The sequence below is a fragment of the Cystoisospora suis genome (genome assembly GCF_002600585.1).
Source record: "Cystoisospora suis strain Wien I chromosome Unknown contig_1122, whole genome shotgun sequence".
Classification (NCBI taxonomy): domain Eukaryota; phylum Apicomplexa; class Conoidasida; order Eucoccidiorida; family Sarcocystidae; genus Cystoisospora; species Cystoisospora suis.
This window is the reverse complement of record NW_027153923.1, coordinates 41,838-64,655: the sequence shown is the minus strand read 5'-3', so window position 1 is coordinate 64,655 and position 22,818 is coordinate 41,838. Positions and strand designations below refer to the sequence as shown.

The following is a 22,818-nucleotide window of genomic DNA, read 5'->3' as shown; positions in this document are numbered from 1 at the left end:
CCCCCCTTCTACACCTCGCCTCCCTTCTGTCTCAATCGGTCGATTACTTACCTTAGCATGGTTTTCATTGAGAAGAAGAATATTGCTCAACTTAAGATCGCGATGGAGAATATGCCTCGAATGCACATGCGCCATCCCTTTCGCCACTTGACAAAAGATCTGAACGAGCTTGGGTCGTGAGAGGAAGACTTTCCTTGAAGAGGCGGAGGCGATCGAAGCTGCAGATCGATGTGTCCGCATCATCATCATACCACTTCCGCCTCCCCCCCCCCCCCCCNNATGAATCGAGACTTCCTAGCTTGCAAAATTCGATCAGAAGAGCTTCTTCGCCCGGGCGGAGGTGGCATTTCCCATAGAGGCGTATAATGTTAGGGTGCGACTGAAGAGCCGCAAGAATATCCGCTTCGTAGTCGCGATGCTTGATAGGCTGAGGGTAGTAACGAAAACAATCGATCTTATAGGCAAGTAAACAGGAAGAGCTCTTCTTATTTGAACGTCTTTCCTCCTCCTCCTCCTCATCTTCTTCTTCTTTCTCTTCAACTGGAGATGGGAGATGAGACGGGGGTGGAGGTGGGTCTGGGAGTGAAGATCCTTCTTCTCTCTTTTCTTTTGGCTTTTTCTCTTTCTCCTCTTCCTTGTCATGCTCGGCTAGGGTCTTGGTGGACTTAGGCAGAAGAGGGAGACTGTTCTTCTCTTCATTTTCTTCTTCACGATGCAATTGAAATACACTCGGAAGAGATGACATTACTGTCGTAGATGACGATGAGGTGGAAGAGAAGACGCGCTTCTCCATGCAAAGATTATCTCCTTCTCCATCGCCATTTCTCTCAGGGAAATCAGATTCATGACGGGAAGTACAGGAAGAAGAAGGCTTCTGTAGAGCAGGAGGGGGAGAAGAAGAAGAAGAGGCGCTGTTAATTGTATGGATTGACGATGAAGATGAAGAGACATCTCTTGGAGAAGTGAGGCCTTTCTTGTGAAGAAAAGATTCTTTCGGTGACGCCTGTAGATCTTCTCTCTTCTTGCTGCTTTCTTCTTCACTTCCTTCTTCTTTCCTCTCCATTGGTCTTTCTCCTTGTTTCTCTGAAAGATGATCTCTTGCTTTGATCTTGTCTTCTCTCCGAGTTGCCCTCTCTTGATCTTGTTTCACATCTCTCCCTTCTCGGTCTTCCTCTTCTTCTTCCTCTTCTTCATCTCCTTGCGAAGGAGACATGAAATCTTCATACTGAGGTGTATGTACACAATCCGAGACATGGTGAAGAGGTGAGGAAGATAGCGAAAGTAAAGGACTGCTCGGCGTTTTGAAGAGGCTTGAAGAAGCACAAGATGAAGAAGAAGAAGCAGGATACTCTTCAGAGATGAGAAGATGATCGGGTTGTCTCTCCCCCCCCTTCTTATCATTCTCACTCCTCCTACGACTATCCTGTTTCATATGATTAGTGAGAGATGAAGAAGAGAGATTTCGCTCATGAGAAAGAAGAAGAAAAGTCTCTTGAAGATGAGAAGGCCGAGTGGCCGTGTCCCTAGATCGCACGCAGGGCTGAGAAGAAGGGTCTCCTCTCTGAGAAGTCGTAGAAGAGGAGAAGAAGAGAGATGAAGAAGAACCATCGTCTTCACACACACCCCCCTTCTCCTTCTTCTCTCCTGATCTTCCCGATGATCCCGTCTGTCTATTCTTTTCCTCATCTTGCTCTTCTTTCTCATTCTTCAAATGCTTTTCTTCACTCTTTCCTTTCTCCTCTCCAAGGTGGCTGTAATTCTCTCCTAATCTCTCTTTTTCTTCTTCTTCTTCGTCAGGAATATGACAGAATTCCCCACCTCGGAGGCCAGGAGGAGCATCAGCAGGAGCAGATGACGAGGGCGATAGCTGCGAAGAAAGGTGCTGGTCTGGAATCTTCTTTCCTTCGAGGCTTCTTTTCCTTATTTTCTTCAAGGCATCTTCTTCATCCTCCTTTTCTTCTTCTTCTTCTAGACCTTCTTTCTTCTGCTGCTGATCATAGCCGTCACTCCTCTCTCCTTCAGAAAGCATCGAGCGAGAGCCATCCTCTTGCTCTCCCTTCTTCGTCTCCTCTGTCTTTGGATAAGAATCGTGAGAGATCTGCTGCTGAAGAGGGACCTCTCGTGGGGGATCTTTAGTGTAGAGATCACTTTGAAAAGAAGAAGAAGAGGGGGAAGAAAGAGGAGGAGGAGAATTCTGAGAAGATGATGATAAGAAAGAAGACTTCAAATCCTCCTTTGCTTCTCTCTCTTCAACAAGATGGCCTTCGATCGCATTCCATGCGGACGACGACACCCCATTCATCTTCTTCATCTGTCTCCTTTCGCCTTCTCTATCCGATCTCTCTTCTCTTCTTTCTTCTCCTCCCTTTCTTCCCTCTACTCCTCCTCCCTCGCTTCGTTCTTCTTCCTTTTCTTCCCTTGGACTTCCTGTCATTCTTTGCATCAGGCCCCCTCCCTCTTTTCTTTCTTCTTCTTCCTTTCTTGTTCTTCCTCCTCCTCCTTTTCCTCTATCCCCGTCTCCTCGTCTTCCTTCTTCTACCGGTTCTTTCTTCCTTTCTCTTCTCTTTTCTCTTTCTTCTTCTTCTTCTTCCTCTCCTCCTGGATCATAGATGCCATTCGGCTTATATTTGAAGATCTTGCAAGCGACATCCATGCCTCTATACTTAGCTTTATGTACCGTAGCATAGCCCCCTCCTCCTATACACCTCCCCACCCGTACTTCCTTCGATGCGATCATCTTGATCTCCCCGTCATCATCGCTATCTTCCGCCAGTTCCTTCTTTTTCTTTTCTTCTTCTTCTTGTCTTCTCATTCTTCCTTCTCCTTTACATGCATCTCTTGTATTTCTTCTCTCGAAATTCCCGCCCTCTCTGACTCCCCGGCCGCCGCCTCCTCCTTCAGACGACGAGGAAGGCAGAAAAGCACCCCCCTTTTCTTCCTTTCTACCTAGGCTGCTGCTCTTCACACCCTGTCTCGCTTCTCCCTCTCCGTCTCCCCCCCCTGTCGCTTTTCTTCTCTTTCTTCTTCTTCTTAAATGCCTTCTGTTGACCGGGAGAAGAGGATCCAAATGATCAGAGCAAGACCAGAGATAACGAAAGACGGTAAGGAGGAATTTTCGGACGTATCGATCGGTGATGCCTGTTGCCGCTAGCTTCTTCGAAGTTAACGTAGGGATATCTGCGCCACACAGTCGATTGAGCTTGAAGAGAGACGCTTCCTTAACCACCCCTATCAATCGTAGAAACTGACAAAGGGTATTCGTACTCCACTTGGTTGAATCGGATGCTCTTAAGAAGTAAAACGGCTGACAAAAAGCCGCCTGAAAGAAAGCATCCTCATCATCATCTTCTGCCCCTCGAAATCTTCTCTCTCTTTCTCCTCCTTCTCCTTCTCCTTCACGAGCAGAACGGTCACTTCCTCCTACATGATCGCCTACACCTCCTCGGCTATCTCGCTCTCCTTGTGGTCCTCCTCTTCGACCGCAGAAAGAGAAAGAGGAAGAATTGGATAAATGATGTGAGAGGAAACTAGATCTCTGAGAAGGATCTCCTCTCCCTCGGCTAATGCCTTCACATAGCACAGTCTCGATCACCGCAGGATTCTCTTGTGTTGTAAATTCGGGGTATGTGCACCCGCGACGTAACCGCCGTCTCTGCTTCTCAGCTAGATCAAAATCGTCTGACGGGGTCGATAAGAGCATCGGCTTCTTCAAGTGGCCTTCTTTTTCTTCTCTCACCAAGGAACGTTCATTTCTCTCCAGAGGATCTCCTCTTCTGTCTTCACGTGATCTCTTAAGAAAAGGATCACCTTCCTCTTCATCTCTCCCAGACTCCCCAGAGATCGAAGAAGAAAGAGCCGCTGCAGCTCGAGCCGCCAGAGGTGTAGAGACACAAGGGACACATGTCAATGGACGACGGCGTGATGGACGAGAGAAAGACGATGAAGAAGAGGAAGAGGAAGAAGAGATCTCTTCATTCCCATCTTGACGAGGAAGCACCTCGTCATCGCCAGCACCTTTCTCTTCTTCTCCTTCTGGTTTGGTAGAGAAGGAGGATGAAAATGAAGAAGAAATTCCACCTTCATCTTGTCTTTTATTCTCCCGTCCTTGGCCTTGTATACGATCGGGGGATGCCTCACGACCATCCTCCTGGTCTGAAGAAGATTGATGAGAACAAGAAAGAAAAGAATCTCCAACCAAACCTTCTCTCTCTTTCTTATCATCGGAAGGTGAAGTGCATGCGCGAGGAGACAGAGGAGGAGGAGAAGAAGAAGGAGAATGGTGAGCGTGATGGCATTCTCTTGTTTCATGAGACGTGCGAATTCTTCTTCTTCCTTCATCCTTTGTCTGACCATGAAGAAGAAGAGAAAGAGCCTCACAATCTCTCGCTAGATCATCGTTGTCCATAGCTTGACTCTCCCTCTTGTGATCTTCTTCTTTCTCATGTCTCCCTCTAGGAGAAGGACGTGAAGACTTTATGCTATCTTCATTCCTTTCAACAGAGGCGAAAGAAAGATCTTCTGTTGAGGAAGAATGAGAGATCACTGATGGATGAAGAGATTCAGACAAAGGAGAAGAAGAAGAAGATACGAAGGACTGAAGCTTCGCATGGCTCTGGTAAAGGGTTGACGAGGGCACCTCTTCTTCTTTCTCTTCTTGATTTGTTTCTGTAGAGCCATCGCCACCTCCACCCTGAACGGTGGTATTCTTTCTTCCTCTTCCTCTCTTAACTTTGTGGTCTTCTTTACCGTTTGAAGGAAAGAGACCAGGCGTTGTGTCTTTCTTGCCTTCTTTTCTTTCTTCTTGCTCTTGTGTCTCTTCTTCTCGCTTTCTGTCATCTTCCTCATGTATGAGAAGGGGGGTGATACGGACAGGGTCATCTTCAAGTAGATTCGCCGATTCATCGCGATGCGAGAGAGAGAAAGGAGTCGAGAGATTCTCTCGTTCTTCTTGTTCACCGTCTCCTTCTTCTTCTGAAATCTTGGAGATGCCCCCTCCTCCTTCAAAGCCTAAGAAACCCCCTGCGTCATCTTCTGAACGGCTATCTACCGAGCTTCCTACTTGAATGATTGAAGGCGTGGCGACAGGCATAGACGTCGTAGTAGTAGTAGTAGTCACTGAAGAGGAGGATGACGCTGACGAGTCTCGTAGCGACAGGAGGAGATCCTCTTTACTTGGAGACCATCCTTCTTCTTTCAGACTTGCTTCTCTTTCTCCTCTTCTTATTCCCTCATCTCTCTTCTCTTCATCTCTATCTTCTTCTTGTCCGACTCCTCCTTCCCTCTCTTCATCTTTGGTTGCGGAGAAGGGATCTTTCTCGGCTCTCTCTCTCTCATATCTCGAGTCGCCTTCTTCATGCTTCCTATCGTCACTTGATAAAGAAGATGTGTCAAGTGGAGGGGGGCCATTATCCCTACCAATACTTCCATGGTGTACCTGCAACACTCTCTCCTTCCTTTCCTCCTCTCTACGTATCGTAAGACCATTTTCATCCTCACCTTTCTTCTTCTTCTTCTTCGTACTTCGACTCGAAAAGAGAAGACGACGTGAACTGGAGAGATCCTCTCCTCTACTGGTCGAACTCTTCTTCATCTTTCTATCCTCTTCTTCTCCATCCTCTAAAGCTTCCCTCTCTCTCTCATTTGCATCATCATCATCATCTCTGTATCTCTCCTTCTTGTTCTCTTCTTCTTTTAGCTTCTCTTTCTCTTCTTTCTCTCTCTCAAACAGAGGGCCTTGTTTTCTCCCTCCTTTTCTGGAAGAAGAAAAGGAGAAAGAAGAAGACATTCTCTCTTCATCTTCAGAGGGGCTACTACTCCAGCCAGAAGGAAGTCTCCCGCCTAACTTCTCTTCGACCTCCGCAGCCGCTAAAGCTGCGGCCTCTGCTGTAGACGTGATTCTTCTAGTCTTGATCTTCTTAGGAAAGAACGAAGAGGAGAGAGGAGAAGATGAAGAGTTGACAAGATGAGAAGGCACCTGGCCTCCCAAAGGATCACCTTCATTATGAATGGTTGTCTTCTTCTTCTTTTGATGATGATTACCTTCTTCTTCTTCTTTAGGGTCATTTTCTATCACGAAACTTTTCGTCTCTCTTTCTTCTGCTTTTCCTCCTCTATCTGTATCATCTCTTATCGAGTGTATCTCCCCTGCTTCCTTGTCTCTTCCTCGTAGAAAACCGCCCGTTCCCTCACAGCTATGGCTCTGTGCAAAGAGAGGATGAGACCTTTCTTCAGCTCGTCTTCTTATCTCTTGCGATTCTCGCATTTCTGTCTTTTCTTCTTCTCCGTCACTTCTTCCTCGCCTTGTAAGACACTCTCGCATCCCCTTCCCGACTTCATACCCAGGTGAAGAAGACGAGAGAGAAAGAGAAGGAGAAGAACGAGAAGGAAGAATGGAGAGAGGAGATGTATCATCCTCGGAATTCGCTTCCAAGTCGGTTATCGTAATCGTAAAGGCCGTGCCACTATGGATCGTCCTATGCTTCTGTTTGCCTCGGCGTACCTGAGAAAGAACCTTATCTCTTCTTTCATAATGGTGGCTACTATTGTGAGGATGATGATAAGAAGAAGAATGATGATGAATCGCCTGAGGGTGAAGAGGAAGAGAGGGGGGAGCTGGGAGATTCTGTCCACTTCTCCTCCTTCTCTCTTCTTCTTCTTCTATCCGACTTCTTTCTCTCTCTTGCAACATGTTTGAAGAAGAGACAAAGCTGTTTCTACGAGACTCTTCTTCTTCTTCCTCTTCATGATGAGGGTCGCCCTCTTCTCCCCCAGATGAGAAAGAGACCCAGCCTCGAGCCCCTAGGCCTTTCCTTCTTCTCATTCTTCTCTCGCCTGCTCGTGAAAGAATTCCTTCATAAGGGAGCTTCTTCTCTTCCTCTCCTCCTGCTCCTTTCCCTTCTCTTTCTGTAGGTCTCACGATGAATGAAGTCTTTTCCTTTCTCTCTTCTTCTTTCTCTCCACCGTCCTTACCGATCTTCTCTCCCTGGAGAACATGAGGATCTTCTCTTCTCTTTTCTTCTTCTTCGCTTGTCTTTAAGGAAGTCGTCGTATTGGAGAGACATACCGTACGGTCATGTAAGATCTCTTCTTCATCTTCCTTCCCCTCTTGAGAGAGAGAGTGACGCTGCTGTAAGTTCTCTACTATTCGATTCTCTTCTAGGGATGACGGGCCTTCCGCTGTATTCTCTTGCGAAGAATAAGAAGATCGATGAACTCCTACCTCACCCCTCTCGAGTCTTCCTTCTTTTTCTTCTCTTTCTTCTTCTTCATCTTCATCTCGATCTCTCTCTCCTTTCCTCTTTATCACCTCGTCTCGATCATTCTTCTTATCACCCCCACCCTGAGGGGCCACATCATCGTCTTGCCTACTCGGCGTAGGAAAAGAAGAAGAAGAGAAGAGAGAAGAAGAAGATCCTTTCTGAGAAACGACAGATGCCACGGTACTACTTCGCTTATGACTTCTCAGTCCCGCCCATATCGATGACGCCGCTTGTTGAAGGAGAGAAGAAGAACTGGAGAGAAATCTCTTTCTCTCTTTCATCTCTCCTTCTTCTTTTGCTTTCGGATGAAGATATGGATTTCCCCCACGACTCTGACTATTACTCATAGACAGCAACCAAGAAGACGATGATGATGGAGATGAAGAAGAGCCAACAGGAAGATCTCCCCTTCTCCTCTCATCTTCTTCTTTTCCTCCAACGTTCTGATGAGAACCTTGAAGAGAAGAAGAAGAAGAAGAAAGAGAAGAAGAAGAAGGAGAGGAGGAGGTTTTCTCCTTCTTCTCCGACAATGAAACGGAAGACGACATGATTCCTGTGTGGGAAGTCATCTTCTTCACCTCAAATATATCACTCTGACTTCCGGCGATCTTGTGGGGATCTCTTGTCTTCTCCAAATCTTCCTTTCTTCTTGTTCTTCTCCCCGTGGTTGCTCTCTCTTTCTCTTGCACATGAGAGATATGCTGAGGGGGGGGAGTGACAGGGACGATAAAGCAGTTTGAGTCGCTAGCCACAGATACAGCTGCGACACTGTTAAGGCCGCGATAGCCAAACTCCGTGGTATACTCATGATAGCAGATATACCAGCCCAGCACAATGTCGTTGTTCCACTGCGCCTCTAAGAGGCAACGCTCGTCGTTCACAAGCATTCCCCAGCCATGCCGCCGATTGCGCCTTGTCTCTCCATAGTAATAATAGACCTTCTTCTTCTTCTGTTGCTGTTGAAGATAAAGAGAAGAGGAAGAGGAAGGCGGAGAGAGAGGAGGAGGAGGAGGAGATGCAGACGAGAAAGAAGAAGAGGGAGGGTTGGATGAGCGAGCGGCTTTTGTAGTGGTTAAATTGGCAGAAGGAAGAGAAGATGAAGAGAACGCCGATGAAGATGACGTCTTTGGGGGCATAAAAGAAGAAGAAGACAACAATGAGGCACCTTGTCTTCCTCCTGAAGAAGACGATGGAGATGAAGAGGAAGAAAACGTCGGTCCTGTAGATGAGTTAGGGGTAGTTCTTCCTTGATCGTGAGGAGATGCTTTGTTCCGCCCGCTTCGGCTTACAAAAGAAGAAGAAGAACAGCCAATTCCTCTTCCACCTGCCTCATCTCCGTCTTCTCTTTTCTCCCGAAAAGAAGAAGACGAGTTGACAGAGTTGAAGCTTTCTATACTTGCATGAGAACTTCCTTCTCCTTCCCCCCCCGCTCCCTCACCAAGATATTTCTTATCTGAACTCCTTCTTTCTCTCTCTTTTTCTTCTTCTCTCTGCATGCCCCGGGGAGAAAGATGACGGCAATCATGGCCTCGAGAATCTTCCTTCGCCGAATCTCTTGAGCTTAACCGACTTAAGAAGAAAGAGTTCGATTTCTTTCTGTCTATACTCGCAGGAGACGAGGGCAGATCACCTGAAGATCCCCTCCCAATAGAAGAACAAGTTTGTTCTCCCCCTGCTCCGAAACTCCCTCCCCTAACAGGAGAAGAAGAGAGAAAACTCTCCCCCCCTTCTCCCCCCCCCCCCCCGTCTCTCTCCTTTAACAAGACCATGGGGGGAGAAGTCTCTGACGATAGCAAGTGAGACAAGCCTGTGACGTTCTGACTAACATGTTTTGAATCATCCGTAGGGAACTGCGAGAAAGCATTTGAAGATGAAGAGAGGACAGAAGAGATCGAGTTTAAAGATGTATACGATTCTAGCTGCTGTGCTAGCAAGGACTGAGAATGGTTTATGTATCTTCCCGAGCTGCGACTTGACGCACTTGTTGTGGGCGCTCTCTCTGTGACCTTTTTGGCATCTCTCCATGACGCGGATGGAGAGGCGCCTGCTATTCTCTCCACCTCATTTGGCTCTCCTCCCGCTGTCTCACTAGTATAATTGCCGTTGTGACTACTACTGCTACTAGCCATCATCTGCATCGATGAATCGACACTCGGCTCGAGTGCATTAGGGTGTCCCGTACAACTCCCGCCGCCTCCTGTTCTTCCTAGACATGACGTGGAAGGCATGACAGCTTCAGGATAACTTGATCTTCCTTTCCCCCCTTTTTCTCTTGGGTCCCCCTCTCCAGCACGCCGTGTGGATGAAAAAGATGCACAATGAGATAAAGATGAAGAGAATGGCCTCGTAGCACTATGAGACGTCTTCTCATCATCCTGTCTTATGATAGCACGGTCACCCCCATCCTTTCCTCTCCCCCTCTCTTCTCCTCTGGAACCTCTCAAACCTCTACCTCCTCTTAAGCCTCTCCGTCTTTCTCCTCGTCTATCCCCCGAGAAGCCATGACTCTTCTGTTCCTTTAGAGAACTTCCTCGACTCTCGTTTCCCCCAGCCCCGTCGCCATAAGCCTGCTGCTGACCGATCAACTCAGCAGCAACGTCACCATCGCCGCCTTCGATACATGTGAAGAGACCTGTAGCCGTTCCAAGTAACAGGGAAGGATGAGACGGATCCACAGCGACTTCGATATTTACTCCCCCTGTATCATAGACGATCAGTGGCTGCACTGTCGTCTCTGCTTGACCTGAGAGGAAAGATGAAGTGAAGGGAGATCGAGTCGCCCCACGGCCTCCTCCTCCTCCTATTCCTGGTGAGGGTCCATTGCCTTTTTTCTCAGACAGAAAAGGCTGATTCTTGGAGCTCAAGTTGGACGAGGAGGAAAGATGATGATTGGAGAAGACAGTCTCCCGACTCGTTTCTCCTCCCCCTTTGCCGTCAAGACTTCTCCGCCTACCGCTATGATGAAAGGTAGCAGCACCGTTAGAGACGTTAGAAGAAGGTTGGCTACTTCGAGTCATAGTAGTAGTAGTTGTACTACTAGTATTACTATTACTCATCGTTAGAGGAGATGAAGAAGATGAAGATGAAGAGGAGGAGGAGACAGCCGTGCCGAGGGCATTTCTTTCTTGGTTTGTGTGGAGGCTCGCATTCTTGCCGCTGAGTTTGTTTCTATAGAAGGCGAAAGGAGATAAAGAGGGAATCAAAGAAGAGAGAGAGCTCCTAGTCTTAAGGCTATCTTTACGTACGAACGAAGAAGAAGTAGAAGAAGAAGAAGAAGAAGAAGGGGAAGGGGAAAAGGAATATTGAGATTCTTTACCACCTACAGATGTTGAGTTGGCATAAACATTCCCGCCTCCGACACCTGTAGTAGATGATGTTGCTGTACTGCTTGTCATAGAGAGTCTTCCTCCTCTTTGCTCTTGATCTTCTTCTCTTTCTTTTCTCTTCTCTTCTCCCTCTCGTTGTCGAAGAAGAGTCTCTCCACACCTTCGCCCTTCTTCAAAGCTTTCTCCTTCTTGTTGCCTTCTCGGAAAGGAAGATGAAGAAGAGACCATGAGAGAGGTCGTCGCATGCGGTTGAGCTTCGTCTCGTGAAGATCGGCGAGACCCCCCCGAGATGGAGAAGGAGGAAAAGAGCGTCGGCTTCTCAGCATTCTGAGAAGATACAAAAGATGAAGAAGACGCCAGACCTCCCCGCTCTCCTTCACATCTTGTGGTATCCCCCGTAGTTGCTACATCTCCGGTACTTGATCTTGAGAAGGTTGAAAAGAACTTCGTTAGAAAGGAGGACATGGTCTTAGGGCTCGAAGCCAGAGTCGAGACGTCACTTTCTCGAGAAGCCGCTGCTGCTGCGGGGGCTCCTCGAGACGGCTCAGTGTAGAGACGCCGAGAGGAACGCTTTCCTCTCTCTGGTCCATCTAAAGGCCGCGGCGGTCTCGCGTTTGAAGGCCCTGTATAGACGGGGGCGAGCCTCTCACGACTAGCATGACTGCTACTACTACTACTATGACTATGATGACTGTCTCGAACTCCTGGAGGGTGTGGATTCTTATGAAGGAAAGAAACGTCATCCCCCCCGCGAGAAGGAGAAGAAGAGAAAGGAGGGACCTCACAAGGATGAGAAGGATGAAAAGAAGCGGAAGAAGGCTGAGAGGAACGTGATTGAGTATGATGTGACGGAGGTGGATACATACGATCTGACATATGAGGAGAGGCGCGGGGTGGATAGGGGGGAAGACGATCTTCTTCTTTTTGATCCTTCTGCAGAGGTCCGGTTTGAGCCGGTAATGATGAAAGAGATGACAATGAAGATGTTTGACAGACATTGCCGCGAAAGAAGGATGAATGTCTTCGACCTGGTAGAAGGTGTTCTTCTTCTCTTTCTCCTTCGTCTCTTGCTCTTTCTTCTTCTTTTTTCTTCTTAGTTGATAAGAAGAAAACATCCTTCGCTGTAGGAGAGGTTCGACAATCCCATGGAGGAACACTAGAAGAAGGGACATAATTTCCTCCACTTTTAGCAAAAGGACGAGGTGGCTCGGGAGCTCCCCCCTCGCCCTTCCTGCCCCCTTGCTGATGTAACGAAGAAGAGAAAGAAGAAGAAAAAGGCGTTTCTCTGTCCTTGACTTCTCTTCTCTTTCCTTCTTGTGTTTCTTCTCTACATTCTTCTCCTTCAGACATAGAAGGAGAAGATGAACAAGTCACTAAGAGCCTTCCGCTGTTCCTCGCCGTCTTTCCTGCTACCACCTTCATGCCCCCTTTGCCGCTATCATCTTCATTTCTTCTTCTTCTTCCATAATCTCCAGGTGCTTGAAGATTAGAAGAAGAAGAAAGAGGGATTGGATTTATCTCAGTAGGTCGAGCGTGACCTGATTGACTAAGAGTGTGGCTAGTACTTCGACTGACTCCTGTAGAGGAGGAAGAAGAGGAAGGAGAAGACTGAGAGAAGAAATTGACAAGGGACAAGGTACGACGCCCCCAGGAGACAGGTGGACTTGCTGAAGAGAGACAAGAGGAAGAAAGGGGCTGTGTGACAGAATCGGCTCTTCTTGTATAAGACGATGAAGGCAGAGAAGGGTGAGGAGAACAAGGTTGATAAGAAATAGAAGAAGAAGAGTGGAGATCTGAAGGAGAATAATGTCTTCTTATGCTCTCTTCAATCGTCTTGCTATTCTCCTCACGAGTGTCACTTCTTGAGCCTATCGTCGCACGCCGACGCCTTCCGCAAGATTTGCAATACGCAGAAGACTCTTTAGACGGATAGGGAAAGGAAGAAGAGGCAGAAGAAGAAGAAGGAAGATGAAAAGAGGGAGACAAGATATCGGATGTTCGGTGGCGTAAAGAAGAAGGAGGAGCAGTCTTCTGCTGTCGAAGAGAAGGATAAGAATCGACGCCATGATGTGGATGAGAATCTTCTCTTTTTTCTTCATCTTCATCTTGAGGAGGAGAACGAGGACCAGGAGGAGGAGAAGATCGAAAAGACGAAGATGAAGAAGAACGAGAGAAATGACTTGGCGAAATCGAAGATTCATGCAGAAAACCTTCTTCAGAATGGACTATCTCTCCTTCTCGTCCAATACTCTCACGCCGCTTCGTCTCTCCATGCTTTCTTGGAGAAGTTCTGCCCTTCATCTTGGAGACTCATGTGGAGACAGAAGAGACAGAGAGATGGACGATGATGTGGTGAAGAGACGTTGAGAAAGAAAGCGAGAGAAGGAAGAAGAAAGAGAGGAGAAAGATGTATAAATACACCTGAATGCTTCTTCTGAAAGACAGACAGAAGTAGATTGATAGGTAGGTCGACGATTCAAATAGGCATATACGATAGAGAGATAGATCAACATCGGATAGAGAGATAATACATAGAGAAAGTTTTATCTAAAGTGAGAAAGAAGGTAGAGGTGTTAGTCATGGCCAACGTGAGGGTGGCTCATTTCGTAGAAGGACCGTCGCCAAGTCCGAGCTCTTGCTCGAGAGAAAGAGAGTAAGAAAGACAGCCTTAAGGTGTCTGACATAGAGAGAGAGAAAGGAAAATAGAGAGCGACAAGAAAAAGAACAGGCGTCATCTTGAAGATTTGGATGAGAGAAGAATCAAAAAGATCCTGTACGCATGGTAAGACGACGAAAAAGAAGAAAGAATCGCAGTTGAATGAATTCGCTTTCTTCTTTCTGACTTGCTTGGAAAAGAAAGAGGAAGAAAAAGTTGGACTCTGAGTGTGTAGACAAATGAAGACAAGCGAAAAGGGATTAAGTGCTTCTCAGGAGAATCTCTGCTTCATTCAGAACCTCTTCTCCTCCTTCTCCTCCCTCTCTCTTCAATTGAGACAAGAGAAGAGAAGAGAAGATCACGCGACAGCCCCCGAGAAGTAGAGGCAGAAGAGACTGTAAAGGAAAAGTCGCCAACAGGAAATAAGATAAGAGGAGATACACACAAGTCGTCAAGATAGAGAATTAACGAGAGGATCAGCGAAAGAAAAGATCGGGGAGAAAGAAAGGAAAAACGCTGCTATGAGGAAAAGAAAGAAATCTTTAAAGAAGGAGAAAAAGAAGAACAGAGAACGAGGTGACAAAGAGGAAAGATACACAGGAGAGACGGCAATGTGCAATGGATGCAAAAGGAAGAAAGAAAGAAAGAAGAGAGTGAGAGACTGCGGAGAAGGAATGGGAGAGAGAAAGAAAGGAGGTAAGAAAAAGATAAGAAAGAAAGCCACTGATGAGTGGCTGTTCAGATGAAAAGAGGGAGAGAATTCTGAAAAGCAGATGAAGGAGAAGAAGAAAACAGCAAGAAGTTGTAGTAAATTCAACGGCGTGAACGTAGATCGATCGGAATGAGCTTAAGAAGAAGATGAGAATGACAAAGGGAAGGATCTGACTCTTTCAGCTCAATCTTTTGGACGAACACGAAGAAGAGCTGAGAGAAAGAAAAAGAAAAAAGAATTCTAAATCTTATTGGAGAAAAACTCCACCCCAGAAGGAGAGAGACCGCTACTGCATGTCACGAAGAATTCTCCCTCATCACTCAACTCCAAAAAGAGAACGGGAAGTTGCCGGGGTGTACATACACCTGAGACCCACGCTGGCAATGCGATGAGTTGAAGGAGTTCTGCAGTTGACTCAACTACTATTCCGTCTTCAAAAGAAGAAAGAAGGGGAAGAAAAGATCGTAGATAGCAGAAGATTAGTTGAGAAGAGCGCAAGAGGGAAATGAACGGGCGACTGCTATCGAAGAGAGAGAAAAGAAGCGGAGCAAAGGGATGACAAGGGACAGACTTTGAAGAGAAAGATTGAGGGAGACATGACTTGACATGGCTATCACGGAGCAATGAAGGCGGTGTTTCTCCGGTCCTTTAGTTCTTAATTCTTCTAAACAAAGCACATCAGTCTACGAAATGAAACCTCACCGGAGAGCTTCGATCAGAAAGGAAGGAGTAGAGTGAGAGAGAGAGCAGTAAAGCCGGTCAGGAGTTGTGATCTTTCTTCAAAGAAATCACTCAGGAAATGAAAAGATTACGTTCTTTTAGAAAAAAAAATAGCGGAACAAAGATATCTCTACTGGTTTCTCTTCTTCTTCTTTTCTTGTCTAATGAATAAGACAAAAATAAGGGGGGCTGTGAACTTTTCGAGTTCTACGTTCTTCTTGAGTCTATTATCGACCGACTCACCTTTCTCTCTCTTTCTACGATTCTCCCTTTGTACACCGTTCATACATAGGCCTATCCACTACTAGGCTACTCCTCCAACTACTACCACGCCAGCTGTAGGGAAGAAGATCGCATGTATAGGGCGAATGACTGACTCACGGCTTCTTCGTTGTTTTTCTCTTTCTACAGAGGCCCGGCGAGTGGTGATGATGTGTGGAAAGAAGGGGGGTGGAGGGGGGGGGATTCTATAGGTGATCATGATGCTTGGGTAACGTACGAAAGTCCTTTTTCTCTGGTCAGAGAAGAGGAAGTTCATCAGATCCATTCTTGGGTCGATTAGCTTAGCGAATGAGAGAGTTTTATCGAAAAGGACACGAGGAAGTAGAGTCTCCGGTATAGAACGTCTTCCTGCGGATCATTTGACGGGTTAGGTTAGAGAAATGGAGAAGGAATGTTGCTTGTAATCTTGTGATCTGAAGAAAGAAGGTGGTAGTTGGTCTAAGAGCGAATTCAAGGAAATACAATAGAGAGCACGGTTCAGTCATTTGTCAATTGATCCCTATGTACATACACTCGAGTGATGGTGTCGACTAGACTACGGTATAGTGGACGTTTAGTCGGTCTAGTCGTGAATTTAGTCGGAGTTGTTTAGCACCCCCTCCACCCATCTCGGCCATAAAGCCAACGCACGGGAATTCCTGCTGAAATGCATGACCTCACTTCGTCAGACATGGTCCTGCAGATCTCTCATACTCCGGAAAGTTGACTGTCTCTCCTTCGCTAACTCGAAAAGACAGCAAACGCGAACTGCTCTTCTGCGGCTTCGCTTTCTTTTCTTCTTTGTCTCTTCTACTTTTCTTGTCAGTGTGGATTGTACCGATCTACCGGAGTAACAATCGATTCCTTTCATCGACCAGAATCGTGATGAAAGAAACGTAGTCACGGTTGCTTGAGCGGAGACAAGAAGAGACTTAACTTTTTCTTGGTATTGTAAATGCTTCACGGGTACACCAGAGAGGGATCGACCCATACCAGAAAGGTAGCCATCCACCTACATAGACACTCAATTTCAGAGGGTCAGATCTACTTTCTATTCTCGCCAAACAAGAAGGGCTATTGTCGTTGGTGGTGTCTCTCACATGAACACACCGGATCGTCAACGCACCTCTGATCTAATAAACAGAGTGAGGGTGACAAGGGATCACTTTTGGAAGGCCTCTTCGATTCCTCATCCACGTCGTCGATAGAACTCCGCGGGACGGAGATTTCCTAGCGACAATGCAGACCCTTCTTTGTCTGTCTCTCATACTGCATGTCTAGCCTTTGAAAGTCTCTCTTTCCTTTGTATTCTCAGTTCATAAGAATCATCTTCTTTACATTCTTTGAAAACACCGCCATCCATCTTACAGCAACGGGAGTACGGCTGACACTCCCTAGCAACCAGCAGTCGTCTCTATCTTCTCTTGGCTAGCCCCCTATCAGCAGAAGTGTTTGAGTGATTCCCTCTGATAGCAACGCTAAGGTTTCCCCATGTTTCCTACGATCACACGGTGACTTTTCATAAGAAGACTTCTCTCAATACGTAGTTCGAAAGAGAAAAGACACATCTACTTTTGTATGTTCACCTCTCTCGATGCAATCACAACATCGAAGAGACTCTACCTACGTCGAATACGAAATAGAACTCACTTCTCTTCTTACCCTTTCTCCTTCTTTGGAACCTGAGTACTTCTAAGATTCGAGAAACAGCCGCACTAGACACACTCCGTCTCTTTATCGCGTTCGTTCCGTCTTCTTTTCTTTTCATTTCTCTCTCTTTCTTTCTCGCTTTCTCTATCACTTCTATCTATCATCTCCCCACACTACCGCTCAATTCCGTCGTTGTATACCAGAACAGCGCGCGTTTGAAGTATCTTAGTAGACATAGATATGTAGAGGCATGTGTCCGTCGTTCCTACAACATCCCTAGAGATGTCAATAGGCGAGACTCTCTGTCCTTCTCTCTACGAACTCATCCTCTCTTCTTCTTTCGCAAACAAGTGAAGTTTGAGGAAGGCCTGTGTGTGTCTTAAGCGCCGCCCCTGACCTAAGTGCTCTTCAACAAGATGATGTATGGAGAATAGATAGATCGATCGATAGATAAATTTCCTCTTTGTCTGCTGGAATGATGAATCTCAAGCATAGCGAACTGATACACGAGCAGCGGGAGTCAGGACGCTTAGCTGTTGGTTGCCCTACCCCTAGGAAGAAGAGAGGAGAAAACTGCCATCAATCAGCTAGCCGATCACTCGATCAGTCATTCTGTCTGTTTGTCTCTTGTCTCTAGTCTTGTTCTCATCTTTCGTCTATCTTCAACAGCTTGCTCAAGCGCTATCTCTTCTAAACAGGGTAGTGTCCTCTCATATCGTCTGTGAGACGACTAAGAAGAAAGAGAGGAACACGGGTGTACGAGAATCTCCTAGTATCAGCACCGTATCATTCTATCAATGAAAGTGGAAGAAGTCTGTTTCTCTTCTGATCAGCCAGACACTTGTACCTTCTTCTGCTGCAGCCCGTTTTCTTCACGTATGTCTACGGAATGACCGAGGAGACGATAGGTGTAGTGATGAGACGAAGATGAGAGAGCATCCTCTTCTATCCTCTCTTTCTGCTTGCATGCGAAAGAAAAACATATCTCGGGATCAAGAGAATGAAGAGAAAGATAGAGATATCGAGAGAGAAGGAGAGAGTACGAGGGCATATACTTTCTTTGTGTGTGTGTCTGGAGAAAGAGAGAAAGGATACATACATGACCATCTATCTGTCTATCTATTTATCTGTCAAAAGCGCTCGAGACGAAAGAAGAAAAGACATGCGTGGCAATCCGTAAGAAAGAGTTCTTTCTCCTTCACCTCGACTGCTCTTGCGTCTGATTGAATGGTTTCGTAGTACTCATAATGATGCTATAAATGAGGAGGAGAAGGATCCCTCTATCTACCGCTATCTGTCTATCTATGTGAACAAGAAAGAAGCGAGAGATAAAATACATATAAGAATTTCCCTTCTTCAGGCAATCTTGTTCTTTCGTAGCTTCAACAGGACGTCGCCCCGAGACTTTTCCTCTTTCCCTCTTTCTTTCTTATCTATCTAGCTGTCTATCCTCTCTCCTGTGAGGAAAGAATCAGACAGAAGTCTCATTCTTTTCATTCGCAAAAAGAATCGTCTTCCTTTCTTTCAGACAACCACATCGAAAACAAAGAAATAGACGGATAGATAGATTAAAGATAGATAGACGGATAGATTGAAGATAGATAGATAGATTAAAGAGAGATAGATAGGAGAGGGAGAGAGAAAAAAGAGAGAGGACTGAAGAAAGGAGAGAGGTTTGTAGTTCTCTCTGAGAGAAGCTTGTATGGCACTTCAAGGACCGTAGGTGTACATAAATCATAATAATGGTAATAGTCGACACACTGTCTGTCTGTGTATACGAATCCCTCCTCCTCCTCCTTACCGCCTGCGAGACCACAGAAGTTGAAGAAGAGTTGAAAGAACTTCAAGGAGAGATGGAAGTACTACTCCAAGAGAAATACGACAAGAAGAGACAAAAGAGACCGACCTCTTTTCCCACCATCATGATCTTCTTCTTCTCTTTACGTAGGAGCTTACAGCCCTCTACTATTGAAATCCTCATTCTCCATACACTCATGTAATTCGGTTTCATTCTATCTCTCATCCATGAAGAAAGAAAGAAAGCACGGAAAGCTAATTATATCACTTCTTCTTCTGCTTTTCTTATCTCTTCTCCGTTCAGTCGATAAGTTTGAGACGACCTTTCCTCTCTCTCTTTCTCTCTCTGTCTGTCTTGGTCGATCTTTCTTTCATGGCCTCTCCCTGTCTAACTTTCTTTCTCCATCTTTCTTTTCGCTTGGATCGTGACTTCTCTCCTCGACCGGAGTCTCAAAGGGAAAGAAAGCCCTTCTCAGCAGACACTCCAGACTGAAGAACTTCTTCTGCTTCTTCTTAACTTACCGGCTTTATAATGATACGAAAAGACAGAAAAGAAAGAGGAGAAGAAGATAGTGCGCCTACTTACAACGGATCTTCTCAGAACACTATAATGAGGAAGTTCACGGCTGAAGACAAAGACGCATCAAAAGGCGCTCTCTTCATCCATAGGTGTACATACACTTAGATGTCTATAGGCACTCTATCGACTCTTCTCATCTTTCTTCATGACAAGACAAAACAGCACCTTGGAGGGAGAAGAGAGAAGAAGATTCTCTGTCTACTGGCCTCTTGACAACTTAGACAGAAAAGTGTCTCCTCCCTCAGCAGTTTCTTCTATCTTTTCGAAGACAGTCGAAGAGAAAAAGGAAGAGGGAGAGAATGGGGAAGATGAAGAAGAAGAATAGACAAAGGACTTTGCCCCGAAGGTCATTTGAGAGCTTACGAACTGAAAAGAGAAAGTAGCCAAGACTGAGACGAGCATCGATTTGTATAGCCACACCAGCAATCGACAAGAAGGAAGAGGAAGAAGAAGAAGGAAGAAGAAGAGCAGCAGCAAGAAGAGATAAGCAGACACAACACAAAGGACACGTCCGAATGGATAGATTAAAGATAAATACAATAGAGACAGATAGATTAGAGATAGAAAGATTAAAGATCGATAGATTGAAGACAGATAGACAGATCTCTCTAAGATATACCTGAAACGCTTGTAGCAGGAGTCCTAGGAGACATGTGTATAGAGTCAAGCCAGGCAAGTGCGCGGAAAAAGAGAGAGCGAAAGAAGACATTTCTCTTTCTTCTCCCTCTTTCGTTACCCTTGCAGCGTATCCACACGCATAAGCACGTCCCTTATAGACCCCGTTTCTCATGCATACGACTTCTGGTATGATATGAGCCTATAAGCAGTCTATACAGAGGAAAGATGATAGAAATTCATCTCTTTCTCTCTCTCATTTCTCAGAAGAGAGATCTGCAAGCATAATGAAAAATATTCACAAGCCCCGGGTGTAACTACACTGCATTTAAGAGACTTCCTCATCTACAACTTACTCTCTGTTGATCGACAGATTCAAAATATACGCCCGCATAGACGATGATAGCTACGTCGGCTTATTAACGGAGAAAGCAGAGAGGACAGAGAGACTGGCTCATCGCTTAGAGAAGAGAATTTTCCTCCTTCTCAGCAGCTATCCTGACCGCACTTCTATCACGCCCCCTATACCTACAGAGAGACGTAGAGTAGAAGCATATACATATATATATATATATATGTACATACGTATGAAGGCCTACATTTGCATGTTTATGTGTACATATATATATACGCCACTGGAGTTGCCTGTGGAAGTGCAAGACGACTGATAATATACTCCTATATTGAAGAGAGAAAAGAAAGAAAAGAGAGAAAAGAGAGAAAGAAAGAAAAAACGAAACTCACGATCTGCAGAAGAAGAAAAAGAAAAGAAGAGGAACATAAATGACACGACGACGAAGAAGAAAACGCGAACGTCTCCTCTTCATTCATCCATCATATCTCCTACATATGCGCCTAGACCCCAAGAAGATATGAAATATATATGCAAGCGCATCTACGTGTGCTCGTCTATTTCTACATACACATATAGATACATAGAGGTCTCTGTACACATGTGTCGACGGAGAAGAATGGCGTGATGCGTTTAATAGACTAGCAAAAGAGGAGAGAGAAAGAAAAAGCCTAGGATCATGAGGAGACCTTACTCACTGCGGGAATGCCGCAAGGAGATAGAAGAAGCAAAAGCACATGGACAACAAAAGACCAACAAGCCACACATCGCACACATACATCCCCCCCTCCTCACTATACCCCAATACATACACACACATATACATATATATATATATATATATATATATACACATACATATGTATATATATATATACATATATCTGTATGTATATATCGTTGCATGCATGCAAAGAAAGGAAGAATGAAGCACGTCTGTACTTCTGAGATGCGGAGAAGGCAAGAGAGAAAGAATGCATCTGTAGGGTTGGAGTTGTCATTGAAGAAAAGCTGGCAGTGAGAGAATGTGCTTGCTCTCCTCTCCATCCTTTCCTCCTTGGATCAGACATCTGCACTGCATGCGCATGCATCGTATTAGACAACTTCTCATATCCCCCTACTTTTCTTTCTCTCTTTCCTGCGTTGTTTCTCTCAGCCACTCCTAACACCTACACAGACTAGACATATGTCCCTCCTTGAAGGAATCTTCCCCGTGTTCTTTTCACGGAGAGAAAAGAGAAAGAAGAAGAAGAAGGAGCTACTAGAGCAACAGAGAGTATCGCCCGCTAATCTTCTGACAAATCGGCGAGAAGACGCGGAGCCTCATCACGTCGCCGCCTCAAAGTGAGAGAAAAATAGATCAAAGATAGATAGATAAATAGATAGATTGATTGATAGATAGATTAAAGATAAATAGATAGATAGATTAAAGATAGATAGATAGATAAAGATTGATAGAGTGACCCGGCTTATCCTGTCTTTCTTTTATCTCCTATGTTTGCAATTCTTACGTGCTGTCGTCGTTGGAGAGACATGGCGAAAAGACAAGAAGAGAAGGGGATAGCTAAAAAGGATGTGGAGAATGTCTTTCTTCTTCAAGACAAAAGAGAAATGAAGAGAAGAATGACGAGAAGGAGGATAAACGGACTTGTTCATTCTTTGCATCGAAGTCGCATAGGAAGGGAGATCGAAGAGCCTAACATCTTAGTAGTAGAGAGATAGATAGATAGATAGATTAATTGCCACACCTCAGCAGGCAGTGCCATCAAAGCAGCACTAGTAGACCTACACCTACCACTACAATAGCCACGCGGACTACTACTGCTACTACGCCCGTAGAAAAAGAAGAAGATTCAGATGGGCTCATGATATATCGTTTTAACTCTCTATCTCTCTCGAAAGAGATAAATAGAGAGGAGATGTTCCCAAGATAACCACCATAGATAAAAAGAAGAAGAAGAAAAGGGTCTTTTTGTTTCAGAGAAAGACAACTTTGTCTAAGAATGAGTGAGCTGCATGACAGCCTATATGTGCATGCGTGTGTGTAGGAATGAAAAGGATTCTCGACCACGAGAAGAGAAGACGAAGGAAAGTTGTGTGAAACGCCAAGAAGATTGAAGAAGACAGAAGACTCTTATGTAAGAACGAAGAAGAGAGACTTACGCCCTGGTAGAGAAGAGAAAAGAAAAGATCGAGACCCGATCGTGGAAAGACCGATCAACATATCAAAAGCACAACTCTCTCAGGTGTGCGTACACTGCGCAAGAGACTATGAGAAGAATCCATCTTCTTCTCTTCTTCTTAAGAAGGAGAATCCTTACACCCTAGACAGAAAGAAAGAGAAAAGAAGAGAACAAATAAGAAAGACATATACTCTTTCTCCTCGTCAGCATGACTATTACGCCATCCATCATCCTCTATCATCTATTTTCCAAATGAGAAAGCTCCTTTCTCTCTCTCTCTCTTTCTCTCTAGCTTTCTGTCTCTTCCTCTGTCTGGTAAAAGTTAGATGACATTCGTAACATACATAAAACCGTTCACGGAGGATCGACCTGCTTCATCTTACACTCCCTCTTATTCAGCATACCTTGCTGGCACATACAATTACATACATGGACAAATATACATTCATACATAGATATATATACATACACCTATAGATATATAACTGTATAGATCACCTCATCACCATCTATATGCATATATTGGATACTGTGTGTATAGCCATAGAGCAGATAGACGCTATCTATATATGAAGATGAATACAGAAATGTATACGTGTATGTGCGCATATACATGAATATGCGTAGGTGCGCGAAGAAAGACGAAGGCGTGAGCTTACAAGCTGTAGAAAGGAAAGAAAAGAAAGAAGAGAAAGAGAAAAGAGAGA

The 22,818-nt window shown here is 45.3% G+C and overlaps 1 protein-coding gene across 1 annotated transcript; it reads right to left on the bottom strand.

Moving 5' to 3' along the window:
- Positions 1-29: 29 nt before the first annotated feature.
- Positions 30-14,909, bottom strand: CSUI_002705 (tyrosine kinase-like protein). Its single transcript, XM_068062904.1, has one exon. It carries the CDS (start codon positions 12,884-12,886, stop codon positions 92-94), a length of 12,795 nt encoding a protein of 4,264 aa, XP_067925124.1. The 5' UTR covers positions 12,887-14,909; the 3' UTR covers positions 30-91.
- Positions 14,910-22,818: the final 7,909 nt, after the last annotated feature.